Source organism: Lepidothrix coronata, unplaced genomic scaffold (assembly GCF_001604755.1).
Source record: "Lepidothrix coronata isolate B3197 unplaced genomic scaffold, Lepidothrix_coronata-1.0 Scaffold96, whole genome shotgun sequence".
Taxonomy (NCBI): domain Eukaryota; kingdom Metazoa; phylum Chordata; class Aves; order Passeriformes; family Pipridae; genus Lepidothrix; species Lepidothrix coronata.
In genome coordinates, this window is record NW_016690276.1 from 2,547,510 (window position 1) to 2,566,140 (window position 18,631).

At 42.9% G+C, this 18,631-nt stretch overlaps 2 protein-coding genes across 6 annotated transcripts in view; one reads left to right on the plus strand and one right to left on the minus strand.

Annotated features, from left to right (window-relative positions):
• Positions 1-1,294: 1,294 nt before the first annotated feature.
• On the minus strand, positions 1,295-10,874 carry TRMT10A (tRNA methyltransferase 10A). 5 transcript variants are annotated; one of them, XM_017822259.1, is made up of 8 exons: positions 10,783-10,874; positions 9,369-9,672; positions 8,137-8,299; positions 6,192-6,263; positions 5,652-5,726; positions 4,536-4,685; positions 3,322-3,427; positions 1,295-1,951 (listed from the first exon to the last, which is right to left on the minus strand). In XM_017822259.1, the coding sequence occupies exons 2-8, from the start codon at positions 9,587-9,589 to the stop codon at positions 1,785-1,787; spliced, it is 954 nt and encodes a 317-aa protein (XP_017677748.1). In that variant the 5' UTR covers positions 9,590-9,672; positions 10,783-10,874; the 3' UTR covers positions 1,295-1,784. The 5 variants fall into 5 exon arrangements, with proteins under 5 accessions (XP_017677748.1, XP_017677747.1, XP_017677750.1 ...); XM_017822258.1 differs by lacking the exon at positions 10,783-10,874 and adding an exon at positions 10,705-10,778; XM_017822261.1 differs by lacking the exon at positions 10,783-10,874 and adding an exon at positions 10,409-10,632.
• Positions 10,875-14,680: 3,806 nt separating this feature from the next.
• Positions 14,681-18,631, plus strand: part of MTTP (microsomal triglyceride transfer protein) — a 28,708-nt gene continuing 24,757 nt past the window's right edge. The window contains exon 1 of the mRNA XM_017822246.1: positions 14,681-14,874. Coding sequence (XP_017677735.1) covers positions 14,814-14,874 — 61 coding nt within the window. The 5' untranslated portion in view covers positions 14,681-14,813. The remainder of the gene's footprint in view (positions 14,875-18,631) is intronic.

Consider the following 18,631-nt stretch of genomic DNA (forward strand, 5'->3'; position numbering starts at 1 on the left):
TGATTTGTCTCTGTTTACTGTGTACGCATTAGTTGGCCATGCCTAAAATATGCAAGTGTGTTCATCTTGAAAATGTTGATAACAATACAGCCAGGTCTGGAGATTGCAAATGAGGAATAAACTTGATCTGATGCTGGGCTGATTTTCTTGTGCTACAACCTATTCACCTGTTCTCATCAGTAACTTTATACTGAACTTATTGCAAGAATGAGGCTTTAGGGCTTCTTGAGCCATCGCTTCTCCACAGAAAACTTCTGCACAGCTGCAGCCTGCTGACTGAAAGCAAATCACCACTGTGGTATGGTCGTGTCTAATGATGCTGATTCCACCAGTGAACAGTTGAGCACCTACAGCATTTAGGAAAGGGTTAGAAACTTCTTCAGTGTGAGTCCAGGTCTGCCAAGAACAGCCTTTTCTAGAGAGCTGAAAAACTGTAGGATATGAAAGGTTGAGGATGGCAGTGGTAGTCAGAGGGCCGTGCCCATCGAAATCCCACTCTACTCATTTACTGCTCCATCTCACCAGGGAACACATCCCACGGACAGCATCCAGTTTGTGAAAAAAGGCATGAACTTCAGCCTCATATGACCTGATTAGGTTAGCACAGACAGAGAACAGGTAAACAGCATCAACACCAACTATGGGCTGAGGCACCAGTGAGCAACATACCAGACCAGTTAGGATGCCATGTCCTCACGCTCTTCAGCCAACCGGTGTGAAAGCTGTACTTATTCAGGCACTGCAGCTACCTGGCTAGTCCCTGGAGAAAAAAGGGATGGGGCAGGCTCATGGGGCTGAAGTGAAGCCTCACTTCCAAGGGGTCCACTTCACTACTTTGCAGAAGCACTTCAGTTAAGTTAGAAATAAGCTGAATCAGAACATCCAGCCAAGACGAAGATTATGACTTCTTTTTTTAAAGGAAAATATTTGACAGACAATACATTACAAACAGGATCATGTGACTAAACAGGAATACTGAATCTGAGTAAGTGACTTGTAAGGAAGAGTTCCTGTATCCTGGGATTGTTCTGAGGCTGTGTGATAAATCTGGCTAAGGAGATGAAGAAATAATTAGAAGTCATTGTGTCACCTCAATTCAACATGCACAATGTGCCAACCAAGGCACATGATTTGCACCTGTGCTGACACCCATCCCACTCAAGCTCAAGTGTAAGCACTGCCTTAACCCCACACTCATATTTCATCTATTGACCCCACCTAACTAACCACAATATACAAACTGGGCAGTTCAGTTGATTGCAACTGTGTGTTGAGAAGTTCAGGAAAATTAGAATGTTTGTTTGTTTGTTTTGAGTGTTCGTGCACACTTTGCAACAGGCACTAGTGGTGCAGGTTTTGGAGTCACAGGAACGCTTGTCATTAATTGCTTTTAAGAAAATTTAGAGTAGAAATGGAGAAGAATGCATACATTAAAATAGTAACTACTAATGCTCTTGGCTATTACACCCAAATTTGTATATATAAAAAAGTAATATTAAAAAATTAAATTAAACAGCTCCCTTGGCAAAAATAAATGCTACATTTGCCATTAATTTCTTTTTTTTTCTTAGAGCTAATAATATTGAAGTTTCAGGGTAAAAAACTGCACTTAACTTTACCCTTCATGTACACAAACAGCTTTAGGCAAACTGTGGAACTACCGAGCACTGAGACAATTCAGTATTACAAAGACAGCAGATGGTCTTTGGAGTGTAACTCCTTCACGTCCCAGATTTATCCCATGAACTGTGTGTCGCATCTTTCCCATCAGCTCCTTCTAAAGCCTAGTCACTGTCCGAGTCATTGTCTTCATCTTCTTTTCCAGACAGAGCATGTTTGGATGAATCATTGGCTTCTCCCAGAGGAACAGCCCCTTTCCTCTGTGGCAGGACACTGAAAAAGGCCTCCTTCCAGTCTCTCTTCTCCAGGTAGGCAAGGATGATCTCAAACACTGCAATATAAGAAAACCCATCAGCTCTCTTACAGGGAGATAAATGAACTGCTGATAGGAACACACCCCCAAATCCATCCCATCCAGAGGCTCAGGTGCATCCTGTTGTGGCATCTTCCCAGTGGAGCTGATGAAGTGCGGCCAGGGACAGACAAGGCAATTCTGCTACTGCTGCAGCCTAAAGCCAAGTGCGAACTGAGTCTCCAGTTGTGTGACAGTACCCACAGCACTGCTTTTCTGCAGTAGCTCCGATTTTCAAGCCATTTCTCTCAGAGACAGAGAAATGCTCCCCTCCTAATACTTCAGGTCTCACCAGTGCCTTGTATACAGGCACCAATGCTTCCCCATATTTGACAGGAATACTGCTGTGGATACACTTTCACAAAGATTTTGACCCCTCCCTAACACACAGACAGCCCAAAGTCTTCCTAAAAACTCCTGTAATTAGCTTTTTTCTTTCTATATAAAGCAACAGTTTAAGATCAAGTTTTAGAAACATGTAAAATCTTACAAATATATGGTGTTTGATAATTTTTAAGTCCAGTGACATACTATAGTCTCTTCCATATTTAAGTACTCTTTATTATCATGGAAAAATACACCTCACCAATCAACGGTGCTTTAAGAAAACAAAAGTGTCATTGAACAATGTGTTACATAAAAAAACCCACAAACTTAGAAAAAAGCAAGGTGAGATAAAATAAAATAATGTGCAGTGGGGCACAAAAAAGCCTTTGACACCATGTCAAAAATTTCCATAAAGATCTTAGTAGGCTCCATTTTACATCTATTTTTGTTTATTGACACTGAAAAATGATCTAGTAATAAAACTGGAAGTTTAAAAGGAGTGGGATTCAAGACTTGGTTAAGCAACTGAATGCTTCAATCAGAACCAGCAAATCAGCTAAAAATAAGTTTTGAAAGCTCAGCAGACTGAGTACTGCTGATACCAACTGTAGTGAGTCTACAGGTACCGAGGGAGTTGCTGCTGAACAAAGCTGTCTAAGGAGGTGAAAACATTACAAACATGTATTCTCCCCTGACATGAAATACATGGAATAATTTCCAACACTTATACATTAAGCCTGGAAACAAGACCAGGATGATAAGAATGCCACAAGTATTCATGAGAAAAGCCAACAGGATAGGAGGTGCACTCCTGAGTCGCTAAGACACCATCATTTACATTTAACTATTTCTATAATATAGTTAAATTGGGGTCAGGGCAATTATTGTATCCCAAAGGCAGTATCAACATAACAAAACAAGGTTGAGGTACCTGCACTGCAGTGCACAATTTGAGGGTTCAAACTGTAAATATCACAGGTATATTCTACAACAATGTCATTATTTTATGATTTAAAACTTACCATGATTGACGGCTAACACTTTCCGACTGTTCATCTTGACAAAGTTTCTGAGTGGGAGCTGCGCATGACCAATGCCTTGCTCTACAGCTTTTTTGTAAGTTATTCCCTGTGGGAAAGACACCTAAATGAGTGCATTCAGAATCATCATTTTGGATCAGCCCATGCAGATTTATTACAAGTATAATTTTCTGGCAAGAGTTTTGCTGGTGCTGCCATGATCTTGCTTTAGAAGACAGTTGCAAAAAGAAACTTACCCTGGTTAGACAGTATCTGCCTCAAAAGGGCTACCTTTTGGAAAACTCACTACTTTCTGCATATGTCACACTGTGACCAATGGTCTAAAGGACTGTAAATAAAACTTCATGCAGCTGCAGCTCTAGAACAAGTCAGCCACGGACTGTTTTAAAGGCGAGCTTATGCTTAAGTACAACGTTACTCACATTGCAGTCACTGTGTATTTTTGCAGAGGAAGAGTAAAGGATAAAGAAATTTTGCTTACTTTCTTATACCTGAAAACTCCTGTGCCCAAGGTGGGCAAAACAAGTCTTTAGAATTGTGAAAACACTCTATATCACAAAGTCTATGTAAAGGATCTGCTTCAGCTCCCTCCTCGCCTTTCACTGGACAAACTGTTGTCGAAAAGACATCCCTTTTTTTAGCATCCCACCAAAATATTAAAGTAGTAACAGCGCTTCAATTTCCCAGCTGCATTCTCTATGATATTCCAGGTCCCCACAGCATGATCCCACGTACAGGTATGGAACCAGATCTCTGAGGCATGTGTATTACTCAGCCAAGTTCTCCTGAGAAGCAAACTTATTAAAAAAGGACACCCAAGATGCAAGTGCTGCTGTTCATCTATATTTGGGCATGTGGGCATCCAAGCATGCACGTACACTTGCAAGTGCATTAATGGAAATCAAACCCTTCTGTCTGAAACTCTGGCTCTCAGTAAGCTGAGCAGTGTTATTAATTCCATTCCTATATTTAAAATGAAAAGATAAAGTCCAAAAAAGCCCAGCATGCCTGCATTCTGGAACACAAGCCACTGCTACCACAAAAGCTTTTTTTCACATTTCTTCAAAAAAAGACTTAAAAAAATTTTAGAAGAAGTTTTCTTATTATTTATTTTGTTAGTTTAGAAACAACAGTGTTTATGTCAAATAAGGTGCTAAAACAGAAAAAAGCTATAAAGAAACAGATCCACGGTTTACCTTGTGGTGATTGTGATCCACCAGTCCTCCAATCACATAGGCTTTCTTCTCATCAAGGTCTTTGAGAACATCTGGGGAATCTGAGGTAAGATATACTAGGTCTTCTTTCTTTATTAGCTCACTGTAGTGCTCTGTTCTAATTTGGATGTCCTCAAAAAAAGGTAGTTAAAAGAAGTTACATTCAACAGAGAAATTGCTGGCCAAGCTTTACAGACCTAAATGGGACCAGCAAAAATAAATCCAATAGAATTGTGGCTATTCCACATCCCTCATTCATGTTTAAGGGTGTATCACACTGCACATTGATTTCTGCAAAAACAATCCAGTCCCTATGGCACTGACTTGTAAAAATCAACAGGAAATTTTCTGAAACCTCCAAAGAACCTTACAAATCCTTAAAGTTCTTGTGATTCCCTTCAAATGTGAGCATATTTCTCCTAAGGATCCAAGTAATTTTCCAGTTCACCTTCCCAAAAAAAGTGAAATCAGAAGTAAATCCTTAGTTCACATTAACTGTTCGCTAAGAGAGGTTTATGCTCTGCTGCTGCAAAGCAGCTATTGCACAAGAAATGCTGAAAATAGGTCTGGTTTTATTTGCGCAAAGTGCTCTTCCTTTGATGTTGTTGAAACAGTGGTTTAACAGGGAATTACAAGGAAAACCAACGTGAGTTTGACCATTAGACAAGCTTCCTCTCTAAAGAACACTTCAATACTGAGAGGCAATGTGATGAAAGCATCATGATATTCAAAGTATTATTTTGGTCAAGAAAAAAAGAGCACTGTCAAGACAGATGACTGTCAGAACTGCCTAAATCAAGCAGCCTTGCTTTGTCTATCAGGGAATGAAATTTGTTCAATAAAAGCAGGTGAAAACAGATGTGTGTGTAGTTTTCCAAGCAAAAATCAAATATAGAGTCAAGATAAGCAGTCTTTGGCTTATGCAAATTAAATCAATTAAAAAGCAGAAAGAGCTACACTATTTCCAACATGCCATTGCTCTTATGTGTTAGAAAAACCCACATGGAAAAAGCAAATGCTCTTCACAACTAACAATCTAGTTAGCAACTACAATCAAGATTTTGTTTTCCTTTTTTACAGAAATACTCAATTATTCACCTTCCAGTTCACCCATCCTTTGTCATTTTCATTCATGTTGCTCTTCAGCTGTCCACCATGGCTGGTCAAGTAAAACTTCAAACAGAACAAAAAAGAGGTACAAAATACAGAAATGTTAATGTGCCACAATCTATGTCCTCTCTGTCTACCCTTAACTATATAAGACTTTTTCTTCCCTTAACTATTAGCTAAATCTTTTAATATTTTTTAGATGGAATTGATACTAGGACCATATTCATACAGTTAGTGATACATTTAAAAGACAAGTATGCATTTGAACTCACTTTTTTTTTTTAATCTGACACAGATAAAACTGAGTATCAACAAGACCTTAGAGGCACACGCCAGTATCTTCACCTGCACACACATACTTATTCATATATATAGGGATTTTTATTTACATGGGTTGGAATTTAATCTGTTAAAATAGAAGTAATTTTCTTATTAAAAAGAGGCAGCTCAAATAATTTTTTTCTACTACAGTTCTCACCCCTTCTCATATGTTTGATAAATGGCAGCAGTCAGTTTGTTTAAACATACCTGCACAGGATGAAATGCCTTGCGGTTTTCTGCATAACATCTCTGAATCTGCTTGTGAAGCTTCTTAACATCCTGTACACAACATAATTTGTTTTTACTTAGTCCTTCATACAGACCATCACAAAATGCTTTACCATGAGCCAGTCAGAAGCTAAAGAGAGAAAAAGGAAGCTTTTAACTGGCAAAAGTGACTACTGAGAGAGTGCGGACATCAGATCCTGAGAGAAAAAACAGCCACTGTGCAGGGATTATGTTGGCAAGAAAACACACACATCTTCCCATACAAGTGTACTTAGACACCTCTGTATATGGGATTTGCATTATTCTAGGAAAAAAGCCCAAAACAAACATTACAGGTATTTAATTATATGTTATAACAGACAAAATTAATCTGAGGAATCAAACAGATCTATTGCTGTGACAATACTCAGTCTTTAACCCATGGGAAAATCTTGAGAACATACAGTTTATATTTAAGAAAATTAATTATGCATAATTAACCTGAAGAACCCCAGAACAATGCAAATAACCTAGCGTCTGGCTCCAGCATTTTGACTGACAAATTGGACAACAGTTAAACTATTACTATTTAAAATGCAGCAGACTTATTTTTGAGCCAATTATGGCTTTTGTAAGGTACATTACATAGTTTTATTCTCAGTGTCTCAAAAGCAGCGTTTTATAAATGTAATCGATTCCTATTTTAGAAAGAAACATCATTATAATGCTTTGATATTTTTTATCTTCAAAGGATTTCAAATAAACTAGACCTGTGAAAATATTGCAACATAAGTTTTACAGACACTAGAGAAAGCCTCTGATTTACCTTATTGATAAAGACCACAACCATTGTCACCTACAGTGCGCTTCACCCTTCCTTAACATCTACAGAAGTGCCAGTTTTTATATCAGGCCTAATGGTGCTCTGCCTGACTAAGGAAAGAAATGTGTTTCACAAAGGATGAAGCCAGCAGGAAACATCTGGTCAGCATCTCTGAAACTATCAAGGGGGTCCTCTGCTCTCTTCTGGGGCACTGCTGAAAGGCTCCTCAGGGAACGAAGTTCCAAAAAGCCAACTGGAGCTTCCCCAAAATTCTGTGGTGAGTGGCACTAGGCTCCATTAGTGCTACACATGCTCTGCATTACACTCCCCAAGCAGCCAGACAGGCTGTGCAAAAGCTGGAATTCAAGCTCTTACAGGGCAGTGAAGTCCTGGCGGCAGCAGAAGGGCTCGGGCACAGGGAGTCATGACGTCTGCTTCAGACACCAAAGGCTGCACTCTTACAGGAGACTGCAGGTTAACTTTCCTAGTATAGTTAGAGGTGCTTTCTTCTCAAAACACCACACCAAGCATCTTGACCTGTGGCTGGGTATCCCGCTGATCTTTCCCGTATTTATCTATCCTGCTGATCATTGCACCTGTTCTTTCATCCTTATCTAAGATAACTTTAGAGATGGGTTGAAGAGTGTCCTCCTGTCCCAATAACCTCTTGTGTGACTGTGAGAAGAAGTCCACTGTCGTCACAATACTCAAAATCTTAATTTCCACACACACTTACTAAGAGGGTTGGGATCCTCATGACCACTTTGAAAGAGAAAGCAACTGCATGTGGTATTTGCAGCCCCTTTTAGCAAAACCATTTTGAGGTAGAAGTGCATCCAATGTCATGGTGAACACCTGGCATAAACTGTTTCTATATTTCTGCTTTTGGAATCAAATCAATTTACTGCATCCCCATGAAGGCAAACAGAATCTCTGGAAAACTTACATAAAGCATGGCCCAAAGCCTAAAAAATTCAGCAACTGACATGAGCAGGTCTGGGAGCCACCACAATGTGAAGCCTGCTAACTGTGCCCTGCAAGCAGCTCTCCAGTTTTTGCGCTCTGACATTGCATCAGAACTGTCACTGGAGAACCTCTCAATGATGGGTAAGTTCCTTTTACCTTTAACACCATCAGGTCATCAAAGCTGCAGTCCACAATGAGGCGAAGTGTGCTAGGAACAACTTCCCTGCGCATGCATTTTCTGTCATTCCCTTCATTACTGGAATCCAATTTTGACTGACGTTCTAGTTTTCTCTTCTGGCGTTTTTCTTTTCGTTTCTGCCTAAATAAACAAACAAATCAATCCTCAAAAAGTGCTGCCAAATGTGCTGAGGTGCATGTTATGCACGCAAATGCAGACTTCTAGGACCAAGGTGGTTGTCCTGTGACTGCAGTAGTTTAAACTTGTTAAATGTTGCCTGCATTTGTATTAGACTGAGACCAGCACGAAACACACCCCCATCTTTGGGAAGTTCTGTATGTACCTACAAAGATGGGCATCTGACACAAATTCAATGAACTCACTACTGGAAGTCTCATGGATTTAAGGAGTCCATGCTCTGAGTCAAGTCTCATACGAGAATTAACAAAAAGATTGAAAAAAATCACAGTATCGGAATCAGAACGTGGAAGGCAATTTACATCCTCTTTCACTGAACAGTTTTTCAAAAAGCTTCTGAAGCAATTGTTCCTTCCCAGTCCCCTGATGGGAGTGGGCAGTTGGGAGATCACATTTCAGAGACAGCAACAGCCGCTGCCTTGGGAAGGAACACCTTGCAGTCAGCAGGACAAGGATAAACCACCATCAGCTCATTTGCAGATAATGAGCATTTCTCATTATAAATAAATTGAGATAAATAAATTCAGATTTCTCTCAACGCAACGGAACAGCAGATCATCATCTTTCAAAACTATTCTAACAGATTGTAAATCAACATAATTTACAGGACTGCATTTCACATGTCAAAAGTATTTGCTTTTGTTTAGTCTTAGTAAGATTCACCAAGTGTGACACCACCTGGGAAAAAGGGTGCAGCCCACGCAGAAGGGAACAAGGCCACAGGTTATCTCTCCCCTCTGACAAATCAAAACCGTGCATGTTTGAATACCTCCTGACATCTCCGAGCTGAGGAACACTTCTAATAGGAAGAGGGGATGCTTACCTTTACAGCCTCTTCAAGTGTAGATGGAGTAGCCTGCGGCTACTGCTTTAAACCTGGTGTGGGAGAAAACTGGTTCAACTGCCTTGATTTGCTAAAGCCATTTACAAGAAAATTCTGATGACACATCATTATTATTATTAGCACTAGATATTACACGTGAACCTAGGAAAGCTATTTTGCAAACCATACCTCCGTAGATCTTTTTGTTCCTCCCACTGTTTCTGCTTCAATAACTTCTTCCTTTGTCTTTTGGACATGGGCTCAGAGCACTCTTCCTTTTCTAAGCCTGCCTCCTGTCTCTCTACCGGACTGTCATTTGACTTCACCTTTCCTTCCACATCAGGAACTTCAGGGAAAAGGGTATTTTCCATTGGCACCTCTGGACTGCCTGTTGGCGTTTCGGATGACATTAGCTTTTGGCCGGGTTTTCTGACTTGTTTCTCAGCATGAGCTAAATATTTCACTAAAAGAAAGCTTTCTGCTCACCAATTCTCTAGGAAACAAAACAATTGTATGAGTGTTATTAACGAGAAGCTCAATTAGAACAAGTATCATTCAACACCTACCGTAAACCTGAAAAAAGAAAAATAATAAATAAGAGGCCTTTTTTGTTTGTTTAAAGCTATGTTAGTTCCTCTGCAAACAGTAACATAGAAAATACTACAGAGATTATGACCTGCATTCAGATAGTCTAAAACTCTGCCTGCCACATCTGCAACTAGTCAATAGTTTCCAAGTAAAAATTTTGTGAAAACACAACTGCATAAAAGTAGGGAATCAAACTGAATTTAATGTAAAATAAAAAAAAAATAGCAATACCAGTACGTGTACACAAACTGTTCTCAAATACACAAACAGAAAAAAATTAAAAAGGTATCTTACGATGTAACTATGGCAGCATCTTAGAGAAATGTAATTTTTAAGGCACTGAAGCCATTCTTTTTGGGGAAAAAAGAAGTGTGAACGTGCTGTACTCCTTCAAAATTAATTTTTATTTCTTTTGAAAACCGAAGACACTGCACAGTGACAGAGGCTTGCCACTGTCACCGGACAAACACAGCAAGGGGACAGACTGTTACTCAGCAAAACATTCTGTGTTCAAACCAATTACAATTACAGCCTCTCCTTCCAATGGCAAGCATTACTTTTCCATCCTAGCAGCTCCCCTGCGCTCGACACCCACATAACTCTCCAAAGGTAACCACTTCGCCGCAGAACGCCGCACCTACATCCGGCAGAAAACAGCAACCCTCCGGCTCTTGCAGGGACAGCAGAGCCAGGAGACACACAAAGCACCAGAGAACCAGCGGCGTTTCCGCTGGCACACTCCGACTTCCCCGTCTGAGGGCGTGCGGACGCCGAGCGCTGCGCGTACACCTGTGTGCGCGTACACAGGCGCACAGACGTACACATATGCACACACGTGTATCTGTATCTAGACCAGTAAGTCCCTCATAGCTGCACAGGGCCGGCCACAGCGCCCGGGAGGGCCGTGCCCCCCCCCACGGGCGGCAGTGAGCCGTACCCGCACCGCGCCGCGCGGGCCCCTCAGGGCCGCCATGTTCCTGCTCCCCCCGCGCTCCCCCGAGGGGCCGCAACGTACCCGCGAGCCGCCCCGCGCACGCCCGGGCGCGGGGAGGGGGCGGAGCCGCAGCCCTCTCACGCGCAGGCGCGTGCGCGCCCGCCACGCCTCCGGGTCCCGGCGGGCGCCGGGCGGCGGTCACGTGAGCGCGGCGGGCGGGGCGCCCCTGGCGGCGGGCGCTGGTGCTGCTGCCGCACGGTCCCGTGGGGGATCCGCGGGGATCCGCGCAGCGAAGAGCAGGAAAACCTCGGTTTTGTCTAATGGTTTGGATGGCCCCGCTGAGTTCACGCAGGGGCCAGCCGAGTATTTTTAACCGGTGGCACTCCTCAGGGCGGATTTCGAGCCCCAGGGGTCCACCCGGCAGTGCCGCGTTCTCCCAGGCCCCTGAAAAAGGGTGCTCGCTTCCGGGCTTCCTGTTTTTAAAGGCTACCGACAGTGAGCTTTTTAAACTCCAGTGTCAATACCCAGCGAAGGGCAGCGTGCTTTCGCTTCCACATAACTCCATGGAAGAATGCTGCCCTATTAGAGGAGTCAGTTCTGGAGACTGGGATTGTGTTCTATGAGAACAATATATTTTGGGCAGCCCAAGTATGTAGATATCTGTTTGCCCCTGGTTAACGAGGCACACAAAGTTAGCAAACACACGAGTGTGCACTACCATAATACCCTTTTCATCTGCATCAATGTTTGTCTCAGGTTTCATTGGTTCCAGATATACACGCTCTTACAGTTTTAGTGCTGGTTTCAGGTTTACTACAGCTGTGTTGAAGTCACAAAATTGTACAGTGTCACTATAGTAAGACACTGACCTTTTAACTGCTGTTGGAATTCAATATTTGCTGTAATACTTGATTTAATTTGTGATTCTTATTCTGTACATGACTTTAAAAATAGCTAGATTTGCATTTGCTGGGGTCTATTTAAAACCTCACTCGTGTTACTATTAATATCTATCTTGACACGCCAGCATCACACAAGTCCAAATGCTCCACTGTCCTTATGGATAATCCTTCATTCTCTTCTGGTCGTTGAAAGGCTGCATATGAGTTACCAATATAAACTCATTTGCTTGCTTGCTTTTTTTAAAAAAAGCTAAAGACATCTGACAAATTCACATAATAAGTGTGCTTTTTCTTAGAATGAGGAAACTGCTTACGCATTTTGTTTTTCTCATACTGCACTTTGCAAAGCGTCAGTACTGCTAATCCAGACCCCAATGTCCTCAGACACTGACACAGGGCAGTGCAATGTTTTCTGAAGTCTGCCAAGTGCCAAGTGGTGACAAAGCCAAATGAAGACCTGAGCAGTTGCAAATATTGAGAAAGAGCTGTCTGTCTGAATTTCATTACTTTGATAGAGCCTTAACATGACTTTTTCAGGATGCTCATCCTAATGGTGAGTCACTGTCCCCCCCAGCAACAGAAAGAACTGAATATCCCAAAGCTTAAAACTGCAGGTCAAGGAGCTGAGAATGGAGAGAAGAAAAAAGATACTCAGGAGGCTCAGGTGTAAACACTGACATTATTCTCTGTGGGCCAGGTCTGACTGCCACACTCCTGAGGAGGGGCTTAGGGTGCAAGTGACAGTCATAACCCACCTTTGGCCAGTGACATGGCTGGGCATCTCCAACCCCACATTATAGCAGAAATGGGGCAGTCTTATTCAGCCAAACACTGGGAGCTGGGGCACACAGGCCCCAGCTGAAGGGTGAAGATGAACTTGGGTACTTTGGTGCACATATCCGAAGGTTTGAGTTGAAAACCAAGATCTTGATGCTGTCGCTTGTGAAGAGAAGACAAACATTTTGTTGGCCTCAGAACTTGGGAGGAAACCTCATTAGTTTTATTAGGTTGTATAAAGATATAGTTTGGACTCTGGAAAATGTGCAGCAAAAGAAACACTTTGACCCCAGCACATATGCCAGCATGGCGTGAAACGTACATTGGGGGCTGATCCTGCAACCTCTGCGTGGTGTGGACTTTGGTGGGCGCAACACTTGTTTCACTGGTGTAATCTCACTTAAAGGAAGTCACTGCTGATTAACTCCAGCCATAACTGAGGCGAGGCTCAGTTAAATGTCTTTTTTTAAGACATTTGAAGAGCATTCCAAGTCTGTGTTGTGGAAATGCATATGGGTGTATAAACATTTATGCGTGTGACAATGTATGTACACTATTTCTCTATATGATGCTTGTATCCTTAGTTCTGTAATTGGCACCACTACAGTGGTGTCCAAAAAGATATGGTGATTTACATCAGCAGGGGATCTGTCTCTGATATTCTAGTGTCTAAGAGAGCCTTTTTTAAAACTTACTTTCGTTCAAGGAAGAAATAAATTTCCTGTGTTCCGAGAGCATAAGAAGAGGACAGTTTCTCTTGTCCAGATTTCAGACCAACATCAACTCCTCCTTTGGAGAAGTGTCAATGTTGCATTTCCAAATCTGGATCCGTACCTTTAGTCTCCCTCTAGCCAGAGTTGGTTTTGCAGCAAGATTGTGTCCTTATTTTTTTCAAGAAAGCACTGAAAGCGTGGCAAGCTCATTGTTTACTAAATGCAGCAAAAGGATTAGCTGAAGTCCTCTGCCTCAGTCCTTTGAATTCAGGAGCGTGTCACAACCTGCGCTGGGGAAGCAGCGTAAATAACCACAAATGGTGAATAAGCAGTAGCAGACCCTAGGGTTTCCTAATCTCCTTCTCATGTGTACACACACACACAAAACACAGGAATATTTCCAGGGGGAACTTCCACAAGGTGCAGAGAGATGAACACGAGGGAGAAGCATTGGCATGGGCCAGTTGTTTCCCACTGCTGGGCAATGATTGACATACATGGTGTTCAACTTCTCTTTTACCATGATCCCTTATTAATACAGAGGATCTGGTGGCAGAAGTGGCCCATTGGGAGCAGCTAAATGCAGCCTGGGGTGGCACTTTTCCATTTGGAATGTTTGTAGATTGAAGTCTTGCTAAAGTAGCCTGTGGAAGTGGAGTGAAAGGGTGTGGTGATGGCTCTATAAGTAGGAGCAGATCCTCCCTTCTCGCAGAGCTGAGGAGGCTTCATATGCTGGGAGAGAGGCGTGCCCCCCTCACAGGATGTGACACCCAGGCTGTGCCAAGAAACATGGGAGTTTGGGCCATGGGACACTTGCCCCAGTGACACCTAAAAGAGATCCTTTAGTGAGCCCCGTGGCCATGGGGCTTAGTGCAAGATGGCATGGGATTTACCCTCAGAGGAAACAGGGAAGCAATGTGGGTTAGTTAGCCAGAGGCATATCAGGGGAGGTGGTGAAGTGAGCATATGAAAAGGGGAAAATAGGGGTGTGAAGCATGGCTTGGTTTGCCCTGCTCTCAGACCCTGCCAAGCGAGTACTCATCACTGAGAAGTGACAAAATGGCTGATTTTATCTCATCTTTCAGTCTCTAATCTCTGCACTGCAATGATGTAAGATGGGGGCTGGGGCTGCTGAAAAAAAGAAAATTTATTTGGTATGGTACGATACAGCAGGTACTGACACCACATCTGAGTCTCTGTAACAATGTACCATCAGTTTTTGGGATGGCACTGATAAATCCCATGTACTTCTGCTTCCAGGAAGACCCTTAAAAAGCATCTGCTTCTGGGGTTGCTCATGGAGTTGATGCAAGTCAGTGGAGACAGTGGTCAGGATCTGTTCCCTGGCAGCAACAGACCCGATTGCCGTTTCGTTCAGGGAGAGGAGTGGTGGCAGAATCTCCTGGTTCTTCCAGGACTGGAGGTGGGCTCCCCTACTCAGAAGTGTGTCTCGGTCGGCTCAGTATTCAAAAATGAAAGCTGAGGTGATCAATAAAATGGGGTAGAAACCGCCAGTTACCTTAGTTCTTAATAATTAACTGGAAGTCCTTTCATGAACTTAGTACCTGAGTGTGGAATTTGGAATCTGACCTTTACTACATCTAGATAAACAGTGTGGCCGAGCTGGTGGCTCTCTCTGCAAGCTCCCCTCCACTCATCAGCTCAGTTCCTGGAGGCTCTCACACTTCATGCTGCAGTCAGGAGCTCGGCAGAGTCCAGCATGATTCTTCTTACTGTGCTATTCCTTTGCATCATTTCCACCTACTCAGCCTCTGTTAAAGGTAGGTCTGTACTGGGCTTGGTTCAGCTTTTGCCTCAGTGAAGGCATAACCAGTGTGTGTATGCAGGTCTGTTTTGCATCAAAAATTATCAACTTTACTCAGCCATCCTTGAGTGATGTGAAATGCATTTAGTAGTTAGGTTTAAGCACTTGTGGCATTCATCTCAGCAGAAGTGATGAAGGAGACAATGTTTTCAGGTGCACGGGGCCAGCAGTGTGAGCCAGGAGACCAGGGATCTTAACCTTGCTTAATCAGGACATGTTGTGGGGGCACCAACTTGAAAGGGACTGTTCACACCCTCAGAAGTTAAACACACAGAGTGCTCTGGTGGCGCAGAGCCAGGAAGTGCTCAGGGCTCTCCTGGTTTCAGCTTCTGGGCAGTTGATTCAGCTACCACTGAAAGTCAGTAACAAGCATCCTGTTAATTTCATGAGAAGCTTGCTCTGTGGTAAGTCTTGAAAATCTGGATGTTTGCAGAGCCCCTGTGAGCAGGGCTTTATTCAAGTGTCCTGTCAAAGTCAAGGGTATGGAATCTTAGAGACTGCTCGCTTCAGCAATGCCAGGCAAGGAAAGGTGTCTATAGTAGTGATTCTTCATGTACAACCTCACATTAAATTTAGAGGAACAGCAACCTTAAAACATGAGCTTAGTTTTTAGGTTTTAGATGTCCTCATCCTGATGAGGAGCAGGGGGGACATCCTGGGTTAAGCTGTTAAAAAGGCTGTAGAGGTGCTCTCAGTGGTGCCACCTCCTGCTCCCTGCAGGGGATCCAGGACCCTGTATCTGTGTAAGCACGGAGCAGCAGCCTTCCTCTCTGCCTCTATACCCTCTTTCAACAGGAGTTATGAAGTGGAGAGGTTTGCAGGCAGTGCCTCTACCTGTGAGTCTATTTCATGAGACTGCCAAGTACCATTTATGGCTAGATATCAGTGTGCCACATTTCTGGTGTTTGGTGTTTCCAGCTTCTCCTTCATGTCAATTAAGCAAAGCTTCTTGATGTGAAATAATATTTGCTTTACATCCCCAGGGTACTAAGCAAGCATTTTCTCTTTAATTAGTTATCACCCTTCAGCTCTGCCAGGTCTCTTCTCTCTCTATGCAGAGAGATTGAGAGATAAATTACTGGCCCAAAGGCCACTTAGGGCCTCAGTAACAGAGCTGGTATTTGGATGTGTTCTACCTTTCCACCAGACAATGCTGCTTTTTGGAATTATTGAAGCATTATTCTTTTCAAGTCAGGTAGATCAGCGCACATAAAACCTTCCTACTGCAGTTCCACTTGCAAAACGTTTTCAAAGAAGCAGATGAGGTTTGCTTTTTAAAGCTATCCAGTATCAGAGTCAGTGGCAAATATGATTTATGAAGGTAGAGCTAGCAAGTAGTTAGAGACACACATGCTGTGCATGCCATATGTATTAATAAAAGGCACAGGACTTGACAGCTGTCTCTACTCATGCAGTATAACCTTCTGTATTATACAGTATCATGATTTAATTATAGACTTGGCATGTTACCCTTAATGACAGACACTTAACATTACTAGTCAAACTATGTGTTATGCACTCCACCTTGAAAGCAAGCACTTCTGACCCCAAGAGACCATGGCCGATTGCAATCTGTATGTCCGTCTCTCCTCCCCTCTCAGCTGGTGGGACACTTGGCATCAGCTGAAATGTCAATGGCTGTACAGGCAGCAAGGATTCCAGTGCTGTGCTGAATACAAAGGGAAGATCTTCTAAAGGGGGGGCTTTTTATTAAGAAAAGTTTCAATCAGAAATGTGTAGGAATATTCCTCTTAAAATAGTACCGGTGTTTTCTTTGTGAAAGATGGCATGAAAATTTACTTACACTGTTTTGAATACTAGTTCTGGTCAGCGAAGCTGTGTCTCTGTCTCTCATCTACCATTGCCTCTCAACCTGACCACGCTATTCAGTTATCTCTCTTGGCTTCCCCATTTCTACTGGGGTAAGTGCTAACTCCTTGGGACTGCTTTCAATACTGCCTCATCCTTGCTGCTTCTCTTATCAGTATCCACTGCTGGCTTACCTTTTCCCATCAGTGACACCAGTCTTGCAACTAAAGGTGTCTTCTGTCCTGGCTCTTGCAATGTTTTCCGTGTACGAAATGGTGAAAGCTTTCAGAAACTAATATTCTTCTAGCTCCCAGCAATACTTTGCGATTATTAATTTCTTCCATGACACTGGCAAGAAGCTGCTGCACCATTTGCCCATCTGTTTCCTTTAGGAGGGAACAGCTCATTTGTATGTGGGGACAAGCAAATGCTAAAAGGGAGGAAGAGCAAAGGAACTCTTGCAAAAGAAAAGAAGAAAGATTTATGGGTTCAGTTGTGGGGAAAGGAAGAGAATAGGTGAAAGGTGCTTTTAACTGAAAACAGAGAGCAAGTAAATCCACAACACCCGCCTTAACTTAATAAGACACTTGTTTCTCAGCACCCAGATAATTTTTCTTCCCTCACTTTTTATCTGTAGATGGGACTGTGTCAGCCTCTGTGTTTAAAGTGCACCTAGTGAGCAGTGTTCATAAAATCTCAGCCAATACTAGGTCATTTGCACTGCTGTTTCTGCTGCAAATGAAGGGCATTTTGAACCAGGAAGCAACTAGCTCCAAGGTACTGCAAGGAACCAGGGTTGTCCATGAAAGGCACAGCTATCTCTGGGCAGGCACTGAATACCCTCTGCTCTCGAGGGCAAGGTAGCTTAAGAGTTGGTAGGAGTGAGTGGAATTAGGGAAGTGGCTAGGAAATTTGCAGTAAACCTGAAGGAAGGGTTGTATGCCCCTTGATCATTTTGTTTTGAACCAGACACACCAGACATGCAAAACCAGAAGAGCCCCATTGTGCCAACATTAATCCTTTAGCCTCCATGAAAAAAAAAATCGATACTTACAGCTTTGGCCTCTCACAAACAGGCTGCTCCCCCTCCGATTACCAAATTTACTGCACCACATCTTTAGCTGGTGTAAAGTATAAGTCAATTTAGTTCTGTGTATCTTTGCCAGTTTACACAACTTGGAGACTGAACTTGGTGGAGTGGATGTTTTGCTCAGGGAAAGCTCTTTGAAGCTGACCTCAAGCTGCTGCTATGGCATCTAAGCGAGCAGGGGAAGGAAGTAAGAAAAATCTTAACAAAATGGGGGTTTTGGACTGTTTGAGGACTGCAGAATATATCCATCTGGCCATGGTGGAACTATGCTGTGCACCTAAACTGGGATTTAAAATGTGAGAGTGAAACAAGACTGTTTTTCCTTTTTGCCAGTACTGTGATTTGACATTTATTCAGGTGAGTCACATAAAACAGAGGGACATAACACAAATCAAGATAGCCTGGTGATTCTCTGCAAGGGACTTTGAACACACTGATTGCATTACAGCATGCTTAAGAATTTGTCTGAGATGTTTTGATAGATTTTTCTTCTCCCCCCCCCCCGCACTTGTTGTAAGACTGAGATGCATGTCCCTGAGGACAGCACTTTGTTTTGCTTAGATTAACTGTGTTGTGAACTTTTTGTCTCTCCTCTGTACCCGCTGAACTCCATGAAGAAATTCCTAGTGGATTCAGTGGTGCAGTATTTGGGTCTGAGAGGCTTGGGCGGGGCTGCTTACAGATAGCACCTGAGGTCACTGTATGTGTATTTGCTGTATGAATCTTAAGAGCACCTTGTGTATAGCCAGCTTTTCCCTTCTCTTCCCTTCCCTTCCCTTCCCTTCCCTTCCCTTCCCTTCCCTTCCCTTCCCTT

Bases quoted from the DNA above. Each gene is read 5' to 3' on its own strand.
- TRMT10A (XM_017822259.1), bottom strand. From the start codon at position 9,589: ATGTCATCCGAAACGCCAACAGGCAGTCCAGAGGTGCCAATGGAAAAT. The intron at 8,300-9,368 runs GTATGGTTTGCA...TTGTTTATTTAG, and splicing joins GAACAAAAAGATCTACGGAG to GCAGAAACGAAAAGAAAAAC. The intron at 1,952-3,321 runs GTAAGTTTTAAA...CTTATATTGCAG, and splicing joins AGTGTTAGCCGTCAATCATG to TGTTTGAGATCATCCTTGCC.